Genomic DNA, 14654 nt, shown 5'->3' on the forward strand with positions numbered 1-14654 from the left:
TGCCCGCCCTCATTTCTAGAGGGAACACTAGGTGACCTTTATGCTTTTTGAGACTGGAGCTCCTCCCCTCACTATCCCCACTCCCTCAGGGGCAGATTTATTAAGCTCAGTGAAGTGATAAAATGTTTTTTTATCATCGGCCAATCAGCACCTAACTGAAGTTACAGGCTTAGTTTGAAAAATGACAGGTAGGAGCTGATTGGCCAGTGATAAAAACCAGACACTTTATGACTTCACCGAGCTTAATAAATCTACCCCTCAGTTACAGTTAAAGTGAGGATTTTTGCTTAAAGGCAGTTTGGGCTACACCCAGTTCGACAACACATAGCAGTAGGACATATAAGTCATTGGGGTGGTCTTAAGATTTTCCCTGGCAATTGAATTGATATAATGTCCTCTCGGCTCAGCAGCCCAGCTACTATTATAGGTCCATCATATAGCTGACATAATTTGTAGACTTCAAAATTATGTATCTTTTTCGTTTGTAATGTTCCTTCTTGTCCCATTTAAAAGAAAAAAGAAATAAGCTGAGGCAGTGTGGTGGGTTTCAGTTGTCTTCCTCCATAGGAAGATCTCCTTGCTCAGTGTCCTTTCTGCAGCAGCATCGTTGTCGCCTTTAATGTTGCAGCTTTTAAAGCCAAATCTTGATGTTAAGGACTTTTGCAGAATGTGCAGCGGCAGTGCAACATATGCGCCAAACTCAGGCGTTTTTTTTGGGGGGGGGGGCAAAACCATGCCTTGTAAGTTAATTCCCCTTTTAATAAAAACGTCCGAGTTCGGTGGACATCTCGCACTGCCGCTGAATTCGGGCAGCATTAAATCTCCCCCTGGAAGTCCGAACTCCTTTTTTTTTTTTTTTTTTTTGCCGTGTCATATATCTCTATCTCTATCCCTTGGGATCTTCGCTTAGTCCTCTTTTAGCTTTGCGTCTTTGTAAAGTTTGAAGCTCCTGAGACAGTTGACTTAGATTTGGACATTCTTTCTAGCTATTTGCATTATTGGATGCTTTCTCCTACATATCTGAAAAAATTAAAATCATGTAAACAAAGTTATAGCGCAATGCACACAAAAGGGACAATAGCTAGGTGGATTAAGCTCACTAGCATGCTTATTCTGTTGACCATGTGGACCTTACCTGACAGGGTTTAGTTTATAGGCCATGAACTCCTAAGGGCTTCATGGCCTATGTTGCATGGGGCCTTCACTGTGCACTGGGTCAGGCAGCTACTAGATCCTCGCAATTACTAGCTAGTTTTGGCAACATGATTTTGCATTCCGCTACATCAAAGTTTATCCCCTAGGGCCTTTGGGCATCTTTGCATCAACAACATGTTAGTTTCCTATAGATTGAATGATTAAGGAATAGTTACACCTGCATCTTGACTTTGGAGACCATGTTCACCATGAGCTTTGTTGAGGTCACAGGATCTGGACACTTTAAGATCCTTCCTTTTTTTTTTAAATTCGCTTCTGAAGATGCTCAAATGACTCGAGTTGACTGGCTTAAATTCTGGCGCAATTGATGGCTCCTGAAAGACGAGGAGCGAGGCGACTGACCTGTGTTCACTATCATCAAGGACAATGTTTCGGCCATTTGGGCCATAGTTGAGGTGGATGCTGGGGTGACCATGGCCCAGTTAGATAAGGAATTGGGCACCTCATCGGGGTCTATCCATTTTCTAATACTTTATTGCCTGACCAAGGTTTCTGCACACTGGGCACACCGTCAGCTAAGTCAAAAGCAGAGGAAGGCTTGTGTGACTTGGTGTCTCAACATGCTGGGCAGATTTGATGGCGGTCACTCAGTCTTTGCCTTGGATCTCATCAGTGGTGATTAAATCATGGAGCTACAGTTTCAACCCCAAGAGCAAATGGTGTGTCCCACATGGCACCACTAAAGAAGTTCTGACGTGACTGCAGTGTGGCCAAGCAGATGGTGGTTTTTGTGGCCAAGACTGGTTGTGTAGCTAACATCACTCAGCAACCCTCTTCCCTTCCACTGTTGCTCTGGTAGTCTCTTTGTCATTTCTGCTGGTAGTCCATGCATTTCAGCATCCACTGCTTCATGGATTTTGCCAACTCTGCCACTCTTCATGTTTAGCAGTGGCCTGTACCTCCGCATCCACTGTCTGACAACACACCTCCTTGTATTCCAGGGATCAACACACCATTACTTTCACAGTTTTAATTAAGTCCATGTGTTCAGACAAGTTGCCTGGATATGTGCTGACCTTCTCCAACTGCCAACATTAAGTATTCACTGTGCTGAATTTAGGACCCAGCTCATTGGCTGGGTCCTAAATACCGTTTCAGAACCGATTTTGAGCCTAAAATACCGGTTCTGAAACGGGTAGGACCCTGCATTTTAACCGGTTAGAAAAAACGTTTTTTTCTAACCGGTTAAGTGGTCCTGCACCTTTCAGACTGCACACATCACCGTTTTAAAACGGTAAAAAAAACGGCAATATACCGTTTTTAAAGTGCGGTCTGAAAGGGGCATAACCTAGGAGTATCCCATTTGGCTGAGGCTTACTATATTTTATGCATCCCTGATTGAACACTGGGACCCATTCAACCATCATCTAATTATTTCACCACCGCTTTTCTTTCTTCAACTAGTCACCCTGGATTCCCTACTTTCCTGGACTTACATGGAATCTCCATAGCTGTTCCTTCTCATTGTCATCCAGAAGCCCCATTGACCTCTTAATGTCAATCTAGAATTTACCTTGCTCATTATATGTTCTTTTTCTTGTTTACACCTGCAATAACAACTGTAAAGGCCCGGTGCCTATAACTTTGAGGCAACTTCTGAATAGACCGGTCATTCTTGCTGAATATACCCCATAGATGCTGCTATAGCTTGACTGCTATTTGACTTCCATATATGACTTATTTTATAATTAAGCGGTTATCAGTAAATTGTGCATTGTGTTTACATGGCATCTGTGTCAAAGTCTAGTACCAGTGATGCTTGCAGCCCTTACCTTCACTCTGATTGACTGGCAGTCATTATTTGTGGGTGCACAGACGAAGCGGTGGGGAAAAAAGCCCTGTTGCGGACGGATTGCTGGCTGTGCCTTTCAATCTGTACTTAAGCATCGTGGTTTTGGCATTTCCATTCAGTCTGCTATGCTGTATGAATGTTGATTTATTCAACGATTAGTGAAGAATCTGTGTGCGCTGTTAATGTGTACATCGTTGCTCTGGCTTTGCAATGGCTCAGGTAAGCTTCTCTGTATTTTTCAGGGCTGCTGGGGTATTTTAGTTAGGCGTTCGCAGCTGCAATTGTGCAAAAAACCTGTCTGTCAATTATATCAAATGACTGGCATTTGAAAGGTGCCGTGCGATAAGAAGTCCTGCACAGACACTCAACCATCAAAGATGTATGCGAGAATATGGAGAATTTGCTTTCACCTGGGCATTGGGTCAACCAGTAAGGTTGACATGGCTTAGCTCGACACCTGAAATAGGTCGACATGGATGGACAATTGACACAAGCATTAGGTCAAAAATAGGTAGGTTGACAGTCAAACGGTCGACAGGGTTTTCACTTTTTCTTTGTCCCACACGACATGGACACCGTATCTTTGCACCGTGTCCCCTCACATGGCTCGCTTCATTCGTCAATCTATTATATTCTCCCTCCATTCCGTAGTGGATGGTAGGGCATGAAATACCGCATGTCGGCCCCAAAAAAAAAGTGAAAAACCCATGTCAACATTTTGACTGTCGATCTAGTGCTTTCATCCATGTCCACCTATTTCAGTTGTCGACCTAAGCCATGTCGGCCCAGTGCATGTCGACCTAATGACCATATACCCTTTCCCCTTTTCCCCTATCAGTTTACATTATAATGAACTATGGTGACAAACCAATGTGTCCACAATCCCTAATAATGGTGTTTGCAAAGTGAAAGGTTATGACAAGCAACACTTGAGGAGGTGCCACCAGCTCAGAGAGCAATTACTATACTACTATCCATGTGCTGCCCTGACACTCACCCCAGATCACTTGCATGGAGCTCCAGACATAGCAATGTCATGGAATGTAAGGATAAGAGAAAATTTCCCCTTGGCATGGAAAGACGTGTAGGACATCCTGGCCGTGTGCCCTTGGTGGGCAGAACTTGACCCTTCCAATCCTGACTTGGCAATGGCCTAGCAAAGATTGTCTCATTATGTGCGAAATATTTTCAGGTAGTGAGGCCCAGTTTCAGCCACTACATTCATAGATAACCCTGATCCAGACACTGACGTTAGACTTGATGTCTGGCCAGGATTTTGACCTCTGTATTCAAAACTTGTTGTCACAAGGCTATATCGGTATTGTTTATGATAATCACTGCCAATTGTTCGTGTTTCTGTGCAGCTTTACATGCAGTTGAAAGGTTCAGTATTGCTGAACCTGTAAAATGATCCTCATGATGGAAGTGGAAATAACTAAAAGTGGGTGTTCTATGTATATGTAAACCCTGAAGCTGTCTCCTAGAACCTATGCAAGTGTTGCAATATATAGACCAAAGGCAGCCAAACTTTTTTTTTTATCTGTAGTGCCGTTTTAAATGACTTTGCACAAAAAAACACTGTTTTCCACGCAGTTGGCCTCCCAGCAATTAGGCAAGTGTCCTCTGCTGAGCAAATCGTATACCCCTCTAACACCAGAGCCTCGACCCATTTTATTGCCGTTCCACTCCGGTCGGGACTTGGTGTAAAAGGGGTAAAAAAAAAAAAAAGTCCTGTTCCCGGGTGTTGGACACAGTGCTTCCCCGGAGTCAGGGGCCATGTAAATGGGTAACCTGGGTCGTCTGACACGGGGACCCATTTCCACTAATAGAGGAGCCCATACCTCAGGACCGCAGCGTCCTGTGGTCAGTCCGGAGGTTGGGCAGGGGCCGCGTACAGCCTCCGCTGCTGTCTGCAGTACTATGCTGACAGCAGCAGAGGCTGGGAGGAGGTGAATGGATGCATGTGTGCGGCATCCACTCACCTCATGGACGGAGGCTGGGGGCAGCCCAGCAGCTTTCCTGGGTGCTGCGCTTGCCCCCAGCATGTCGGTCTGCATTGCGGGGGTCCCAATTGGTGGGTTTCCCGGCGCTTGGAGACTATGTCCTCTCCAAGCGCCGGCTCAGGGCCCGACTTCGCTGACGTCGCTCACCCGGCATAATGCCAGGGAACGCTGGTCTATTCTGATTCAATCCCAATGCACGCTCCTGTGTATTGTAAATCAAATCGAAAAATAGTCTTGGCAGGCAAGACTATACAGTACAGATCTGTACTACATAGTCAAAATCGAATGTGAACACTGTAACCAACCCAGATCGAATAAGAATAGAAAGTGAAATCTCGCCGTGTGTGTCAGCACCTTAAGGATGCCCTGATATAGACTGGGAGAAGGGGGGGGGATAGTTCATTATGTGTTCACAGTGGTGATTTTTTTTTTACCTTTCTAAAGGTAGGCTTGAACGGCTGATACATTGCTAGTGGGTTGGCAAGTGTATACAACCCTCTTTTTTTTTTTTTTTTTTTTTTTTTTTTAAACCTTTGGCCTATTCAATTCCAACGGATGGGGAAAAACAGTGTTTTCAGTGAAACCTGTGTGTGGGGTTTTTTTATTTTTTTTTTTTTTTTTTTTTTTTTTTACTTGCGAAAGCCCTGTTTTTTTTACACCGTTTTCTGCTTCTCCTGCTGGAAAAAGGTGAAACTAAATCCCAGATAAACTGCGATTCACAAATTGGAGTTTACAGACAAATCACATTGGTTGTGCAGACAGCTGATGGCAGCTATATCTTGAGCTTTATTGGAGCATATGGCTTTGCGTACAGGCGGTTACGTAAACTTGTTTCAGGAGCTGACAGCTGGGTGTCCTGACTAACACATCACGTGGATTGGTGTGTAGATTTACCTGATTCAGCCAGTGCTACCTGAATCAGCCAGTGTGTACCCAGCCTTCGGTTAGTTCACCAAGGATAATATAATTTGTGAGATATGTACCTTGTATTTCGAAAATGGATATGCCATTTTTGTTTTATGGCCATGATGGTAGTTTTGACATGGAATTAATGAAATAATTTAACAGGCTTGGCTGCTTTATACCACTCTGGTTTTTAGTTGTGCTGTGACTACTGGTATGTTGCCGTCACTACTTAAAAATAAAAAGCCTAGTATATAAAAAAAAAAAACTAGTGTTTTTATTCAAAATGTTTAATGCCAATGGCATTCTCCAGTGCTAGTGCTTAACTAGTTTGTCTGTGTGTGTGTGTGCGTGTGTGTTTCTCTCTGAAAAGTTTATTTTGTCCCTCCTTCCTTCTTTTTTTTTTTTTTTTTTTTTTTTTTTTTTTTTTATATTACTATTCAGATTTAGTGGGTCATGGGCCTCCAATCCAGGGTACCCCTGTAAGTCCTTCACGGCACACAGTTTGAGAACCACTGGACTAATGTTTAACATTTAACTTGCTCTTTTCATCAATCTCTGAGAAATGCCATGTATAACTGTTTAGCCTAGCTACATATATTCAGATTTAAAAGGAATATGAAGCAGTAAAAGATTGATTTTATTGAAAGATGTAAAATTAATCAAACCAAAGCCTAATAATAAATGGTAGAAAACATTGTGATCAAGTTTTCATGATTTTTAATAAATATATATACTGATAAGATGATGCCGGCACTCTGCTCCTATGCGGTGTGTCTGTGCCCAGTGCCCTCACTTTGGCGTGCCTCGGCAGCGCTATAATACAGACTTACATACGATGTGCGGCACTTGGGTCTTGTTATGAAATAAATCACCACGTAGCCACCTCCATTAGGTTGACGTTTCAGCCATTTAATATGGCTTTTATCAAAACAGCTTACATATCTTAAATAATGTGCACTCACCTCTATATGTAGAGTTGTATCACCATTCCGTACCTGATGAAGGGGGTCACACCCCGAAAGCTAGTCTTTTAATACAGACGTTTTCTGCTTCACTTACAACCGCCTCCTGAGTGCTGTCTCCATTGGATTTGTGTGTGTGTGTGTGTATATGTATATGTGTATATATGTATGTATGTATGTGTATATGTATGTATGTATGTATGTGTTGTTGTTGTTGTTGTTTTTTTTTTACAACCTTGTTCTATAATAACCAGCAGATGAGCAGAGTCGCTTCTCTCAATGATTTTGTTTTTATCTTGTATCTTATGAAAATACCCATATTTATACACCGTAGTTTACATTGCACATGTGTTTAAAAATAAGTGTCAGTAGTAATTAAATGCCACAAATGTTGCCTTTAATTCACCCTACACTATATAGCTGTTTCATTCTTACTGTCTCTGTTTCAATCTATCTAGTTATCCTTTACTGGCTATTACTTTAACACTTCCCACTCCTCTGCAGTGTGTCACACTATACGCTGACAGGCTGTGTGTGTGTGTGTGACAATTCTTACAATTCTAGTGAGTAGTAGAGCTGCATTGTCACATGATGACTACTACTCACATGACGGTCATCTAGCTGGTTGGCCAATGTTAAAGCAACCTTGCTGCAGAAGAGGGCGGGTTCCAAGCAGATGTCCTGCCTCCTGCCAAACATATGGCTGAGTCTTGTGACTGTTTAACAGTTTAATGTATGGCTGATACTGGAAAGCTATAGAGCCTGTGTAAGCACGTCTTACCTGTCAGGATGCAGCAGCCTTCACCTGCAAGCCTCCACCTGGACAGGACAAACCTCATTTTACCTAACTGCGAGATGTGTTTATTTCGTTTTATACTTGTGTGGTACTTTTAGAATTGTTTTGAGAATGTGTGGGGGCACTCAGAGGATCGGCAGCAGTGCTGGGTGCTCCTCAAAAAGACTGCGTAACAGGTGGATTGCCACTTGCCTGCTTGCAGACAGGTGTAACAGCTCTGACTACGGAGCAGCAACAAACAAAAGTCTGGGACAAGTGAATACTGAACATTTTCACGCTTGTACACTGCCAAGGTATGTTCTTTACATAATGGACAGGTTGTTCTGTCATTTGCCATCTCCATTTAAGGTCAGTATGTATACTGTTTTTGGGGGCAGCCTATGAGTCTAAATCCAAATCCTTGTATGAACGTTACATTTGCTTTTCTATAAATGTCTTCATGTGCTATCCCACTGCTGTTCTGTTCATCTTAGTTTGCAATATTTGTCACATAAAAGGAAGATTATTTTATTTTATTTGGATAAAATAAATCCAAACAGCTGATCATCATCCGTGTGGTGTAAAACAGAACAGGGAATCACATCTGCGTGTACATACAGTGTGTAATGGGAAGGGGTCGTACACCCAGATGGCAGGTGAACAGGAGGAATCACAAACACTCAGTATGATCGTAGCATTGTGAGAGAGTGCAATGTGTACTGTATAACATGATATGCGTACACATTAATAGTGAGGACTTCAATTGCTGCTCTGCTCTGTGTCCCAACTCTAGAAGTATGCTGTCATATTTCAATGTTTTTGACCTTCTATCAATACTTTCGTTATGGCTTTAACCTGTGTTTAGTACGAGTGATTTCATGGCTGAAACTCAAGTGGGCTCACATAAGCTTTTGGAGATGGTAAATATAAAAATATGTCCAGGTTTATAACAATCATCTTGGTTATACTCCACCACAATTATGACCATTTATCATTTGTGGTTGGGAATGGCGACTTTTAGCCAGTGAAATAACATCCACCTTTTATTTTGTGTTATGCTGTCTTGTGGTATTTGAGGTTATATAGATCCATTAAACTTCTATTAAAATGTAACACAGAAACAATTTTGATTTGTTTTTTTCTTTAGCTATTATTAGGTACCAAAAAGTCACTTCTCTGAGTTAACCTGGGGTCTCTTACCTGGGTGCCCCAGGTGGTTTGTATTATCTGAAGGTTGACCTGTTCATGGATGTCCTGTAGAATAGGAAGTAATGGCCTCACTTAAACAATAGGGGCGAGATTGTGCATGTGATGTGCTCTACTAATTGTCTCCATTTCCTGCCTGTCGGAGTTGACAATCCTACAATAGCTGTACTAAAGCCGTGTTTACAGTATGCAGGCAACCGTAAACAGGGAGTAAGTGTGTAATAGCCATGCCATCTTCAACCAGGTGCCTCCTATACAGAGGGAAGAGTGTCAGAAATGGCACCAATTTTTATTGCTGCTTGTGAGTAGCACTATCACAATACAAAGTGGGAGGAGTGCGCAATAATACCCCTTTCACACCGAAACGCCGGGTCACACGCGGGTTTTTGGACCTATCTACAACCCGGTTGCGACCCGGCGTTTGTTACCTTTTACACCGGCGGCTGCCCCGCCAAATTTCTCCTGCACGACACCCCACCCCGACTGAGGCGGTTCCTGAGCCGGTGCTTGGAGATTACATTATCTCCAAGTGTTGGTATTGCCGCACAGTGCCCCGGACCGCTGCGCTGGGGGCAAGCCCAGCACCAAGGTAAGCTGCTGGGCAGCCCCCGTGCACACAGGCATCCATTCACCTCCTCCCTGCCACCTCTGCTGTCTGCAGAGTACAGCAGTGGAGGCTGTGTGTGCCCCCTCCAACCTGTGGTCCCGGCATACCCGTTTACACTGCCCTCTACCCAGGTCCTGCCCGTGTTCTACCCTGGTGTAAAAGGGGTATTATAGTGACGCTTCATGTGTGCTTCAATCTCAGAAGAAAAGTAAACTCTGCATTTCTTCAAGAACCGTGGAGGTTATTCTGATACACTCGGAAAGGCACAATCACTCTTTAATGGACTAAACCACGTGCACTGCAGGTGGGGCTGATGTAACATGTATAGAGGGTACTTATGTATTATCTGGACTCCCATGTTAAATGCACCCCATTTTTTCATACCCCTACTATCCAACTACGCATGGAGTTGATTTTATATAGTGTGGCGAGAGCAGCGAGGGGACGCGAAGCACACCGAAGCGTGGTGAGCCCCGCGAGGGGATGCGGTCTCATAAGAAAAACGGGAGTCCAGATATTACATAAGTACCCAATATAGATATCAGTTTGAAGTACAAATCCCACCCAAATCGGGTTAGTTGGCCGCCCACTATAGTTAGTACGCTCATACCCCACTATCTATGTCCGCGTGGAGTTGATGTTATATAGTGTGGCGAGCCCCACGAGGGGATGCGTAAAACTAAGCAAATAGCTTAGTGGGCGCCCAACTAACATAGAAGTACCCCCAAATCTAACTCTTTCTGCACATGTTACATCAGCCCCACCTGCAGTGCACATGGTTTTGTCCATTAGAGAGCGATTGTGCATTTCTGAGTGAATCAGAATAACCCCCTATGTGAAGTCGGAACATTGTGACCTGGTGATACCGCCAGTATGGCTCTTTAGTGCTGCAGAAAGTTTGTATCAGAATGCTGCCAAGCCGTTGTAGGCCATGCTTATTCTATGTGTTAACTGGGTCATGCAGCAAGAAGTGTCCTAAACATATTAGCCAGTCCAAAAGGATCAGTAAGGAAGATGAAGCCATTAACCCAAGTCAAAGTCCAGAGTTCATCCTCTTACAAATGTTATGACTATATGTGACACATGTAGTATTCCCAAGTCATTACTGGAGTAGATGTTTGCTTTGGAGAAATGGACCATAATACCCATATAAAGAGAGCCTAGTTATCGCATAAGATAAAGGTAATTGATGTCATTGTATGTTGATTACATCTGACAAATTCAAAGCCTCCATTCCTCCTCTTTTTCTGAAATTAAAAACCATTGTTTCAAATGATTATATTAAAATGTTCCTTGCTTTTTGTAGCATTGTGGCTATGTCACATTTTTCTAAACATGTCCCCTCCGTTCTTTTGTGTTTACCTCAAGTGAACCCATTGGGAAAGGCTAGATGACTTCTCAATTACAGTTTTGCTGGCAAAGCTAGAGGGAAGTGCTGGATATATTCCCCACTGCAGAATGCCTTCCTGTATTTGTTTTTATTGCTTGAATTAAATGTGATCTGGATAATAGGACTACATATAATTCATGGGTTAGTACTCTACTAATAAACCAGTTGTGTTTTTTTTGTTTTGTTTTTTTTAGACAGTACAAACAATTTCTCTTTATGAAAGAGAAGTGACCCAATGGGGAAGAGGCAGCAGTTGGGCAGTGCGAGTGCTGACAGGGGGTGAATGCAGGGTAATATGGATGTGTGGTGTATTGTCAGCTGCACCTAAACAATGCAGAATAGAAGTGCCGTCTGCTCAGCAGCTTTTGTCATGTGGCTGAAGGGGGGCAGCCCATGGTCATCTGATAGTCTTGTGCTGTGGCATAAACCCCAAATGTAGGTGAGAGGAATGGCAGTAAGTGCACACTGGGACATCATTCTACTTGTCCATCCATGGGGGTGGCAGGATGCATTTTGTGGACAGGTATTAATATGTTTTATTTTGACTTCCCTGTAGAGGAGCAGACAATAGAAGTGACATTTATCATTCCCATTTTATTAGTGTGTGTGTGTGTGTGTGTGTGTGTGTGTGTGTGTGATATTGGTGCATATGTATTATTTATATTTGGTGTGTAACTTAAGACCTGGTTATGATGTAATGCTTGAGTATCATTTCACTGAACATTTATTTTAGTTCTAAAGTAATGTTCACATTCCCAAATGACCCAGGTGTATTTCTCCTGCGCATCTTTATTGTAGTGCTCATTAGACTATCAGTGATATACATCTATATGTAGAACATGTTTTAATGTTAAATGCAAATGACCAAATTAGATTATAGCGTTTCTCAAGTGTAGCTCACTGGCCCGATTCAGACCTGTTTACTCGGCCAGCGTTCAGTTAAGACACTGCCCCGCTAAAGTGAAATTCCGCCTTGCGAATTATTGTGCTCGCTGTGCGTATAGATGTGTATGGCTGCACATCCAATCGCAGCCTTGCAAATATATCCAAAACAGGCTCACCATCAAATGATTTTTACACTGGGCGCAAGTCATTGCAGGCGCCGCGTAGTCCTGGACTAGGCAGTATGATGAAAAAAGGCATAGCGTTAGACAGTTCTTTTATCATTATTATTATTTTTTTTTTTAAAGAGCTCCCGATCTCCCAAACGGCCTGTTTACACCTACTTCCTGTCAATCTGCTTGCGAATGGTGTGCTTCTAGAAATAGTTGCAGGATGACTTCGCACATGCGTACTGCAAACCGCACACAAGCGCAGTGTATTGATAATTGGCCTGAATCTGACCCATTCTCACAGTCTTGCACACAGATGTATGCACTTGCTCTCTGATGGGGCACTGCTTTTGTATAGAGTTCTATATTCACTCACAACCGCTCCTACAAAAATACTTTTGTGGTTAGTAAAATAGAAACCTGTTGTGGCCAAATATTCACTTTTTTTTAAATAATAATAATAATAATAATAATAAAAAAAATGCTTTTATACTATACAGTAGTTTGTATGCCTCCTGGTTTCATTTGTCCTAGACTTTGGGGGATATTCAATCGCCGTCGAGCATCTGCCATGTGGGAGATGCTCGACGGGCCCTATTCAATGCTGTCTTCCCCGACAGCATTGAACAGGGTTTCCTGGCAGAACGAGCCCGACATCTCTAGCTGTCGGGCTCGTTCTGCCGAGAACAGCCGGGAAGTGACGAGCTGCCAGCTGCATCTCGTCACTTCCCGGCCGCAACTCGCGGCCACGCCCCCTTCTCGTCCCGCTGCAGGTGGGACATTGAATCCCGCCTGCATGTTCTCGGTCGAGCTGACCGAGAACGGGACTGGGTCACGGCAGGCGAGCAAGCTCGTCTGCCGTGACCCGAAGATTGAATACCCCCCTTTGTCTCCAATGTGATAGGAATGTATCTTAAAAGCATACTGTGTGTAGCAGCAGGTGCCTGTCTCTGTATCTGTGCCCTTCCTTAAGTACTTTGTAAAGCTGAAGTATGGGTGGTGGGCACCTATGGATGACTGCCCGCTTTAGGACCTAATTTAGCATGGATGGCTTGCGCGATCCACTGCACAGTTTACCTATGTTTTGAAAATTGCGCACACGCAGGACCCATTCTGCCCATGTGCAAGATGGGCCCTGCAACCACATCGCTATAAAGTTAGCGCTTCTGCCTGATTGACAGGCAGAGGCCTTCGCATGGAGAGGCGGGACGGCAATGTGAACGCAGTTTCCTTGGCCTTGCTAGACCCCATACCACTGGAAGCCTGAGTAAGGTCAGACTTCCTCAAGTTTCAGTCACAGAGGAACATTGCGATCAATCGTCCTGATGTTCCTCCAGAACTGAGATGCGATCGCCGTTTTCTCAATTGCAAATGCAGGCAGGAGGGTGGTATGCATATGCCTTGCTATGGATCTCATATGCTAAGCCGCTGAGAGCAGCTTATCCTATGCAATCCATGCTGAATCAGGCCTTAGAGTACTTGCCTTGTACTCTATTGCATTGTATCTAGTACAAAAAGTATATAATGTGCTACAGCAGCGCGCTTTTTGTACTAGATACGATATGATCTGGTACAAAAAGTACAGGCTGCACAGACGCTGTGCAGTGTAATGTGAGCAGTAGCGTGCATCATATCGCACCTGGTTATGGTATATTAAATCTACAATGTCTAGGTCTACAATCATATGGTCAACAGGGTTAAAAGGTCGTAATTGGAAAGGTCGTCATGAGTTTAATATTTTTTAGGGTGTCTAGGTCGACATGGACACTGTCTAAAGCCCCGTACACACGGGGGAGATATATTGCTCAGCCATATATTGCCAGCAATATATTGCTCAGTTTCTCCTTTTCATTAGCGACCACAGATGGTCGCTGATGAAAGGGAACCTCTGCCGGGCGGTGCCGCAGAGGTAATCAGCTGGTCGCAATAGCAAGCTCCTGCAACCAGCGATTGGAACGGGGCTGAAAACGGGAGCGTGCACCCGGAGATTTATCGCCGGGGCACACTCCCATCACTGGCAATATGGTTGCCTGCGACCATATTTCCAGCGATTTCAGCCCCTATCGTGTACGGGGCTTAAGTGTACCAGATCCCCTCGCATGGCTCGCTACGCTCACCATGCTTCAGGCTCGGTGCCTTGCTGCGCTCGGCACACTATTATATTCTCCCTCCACGCCGTTGTGGATGGTAGGGCATGAAAAAACGCCTGTCAGCTCAAAATTTTAGTTAAAAAAATGCATGTCGACCTTTGGACCCTGTTGACCTTTTCAGTGTCAATCCTTGGGCCCTGTTGACCTTTGGACACTGTCGACCAATAGTGGTCGACCTAGAGTTAATCTATGATCAGTTCGGATACCATCGAACCTGAACGTCGAACCATGCATACATGAAGTGGTCATTATGAATAAATGTAGCTCTTTATAAATAACAACAACTCACCCAATGATTGGAGCATGGTTCAGCCTTTGCTTTAGTCAGTAAGCAGTTCTTAAATTATGTTCATGCTTTTAGTGAAAACCATCAGCCATACAAGTGTCTGGCGTTTTTATTGTAGATTAAAAGCTTTTGATTGAGTAGAAAATTTAGCACAAAACTGTGCCTTTCAGTTCACTTGATGGAAAACCTATTTGGGCAAACATAATCTGTGTGAGTTTTACCTTTTGCACACTGTGCTAGTAAATATTACAAGAGCATGTAGAAAGTTTCTGAAGTCTAACCCTATAATCCCAGAAGCCTCTTCCCGCTT

The 14654-nt window shown here is 43.6% G+C and overlaps 1 protein-coding gene across 3 annotated transcripts in view; it reads left to right on the forward strand.

Moving 5' to 3' along the window:
• Positions 1-14654, forward strand: part of FNIP2 (folliculin interacting protein 2) — a 54631-nt gene that overhangs the window by 8178 nt on the left and 31799 nt on the right. The window contains exon 1 of one of the 3 annotated variants that reach the window (XM_083172545.1): positions 7606-7967. The exons of 1 other annotated variant lie outside the window; for it this stretch is intronic. In XM_083172545.1, coding sequence (XP_083028671.1) covers positions 7786-7967 — 182 coding nt within the window. In that variant the 5' untranslated portion in view covers positions 7606-7785. Of the gene's footprint in view, positions 1-7605; positions 7968-14654 lie in introns of those variants that run through there. One more of the 3 variants, XM_083172562.1, reaches the window with a different exon arrangement.

This window comes from Crinia signifera, chromosome 1 (assembly GCF_055691185.1).
Source record: "Crinia signifera chromosome 1, ASM5569118v1, whole genome shotgun sequence".
Classification (NCBI taxonomy): domain Eukaryota; kingdom Metazoa; phylum Chordata; class Amphibia; order Anura; family Myobatrachidae; genus Crinia; species Crinia signifera.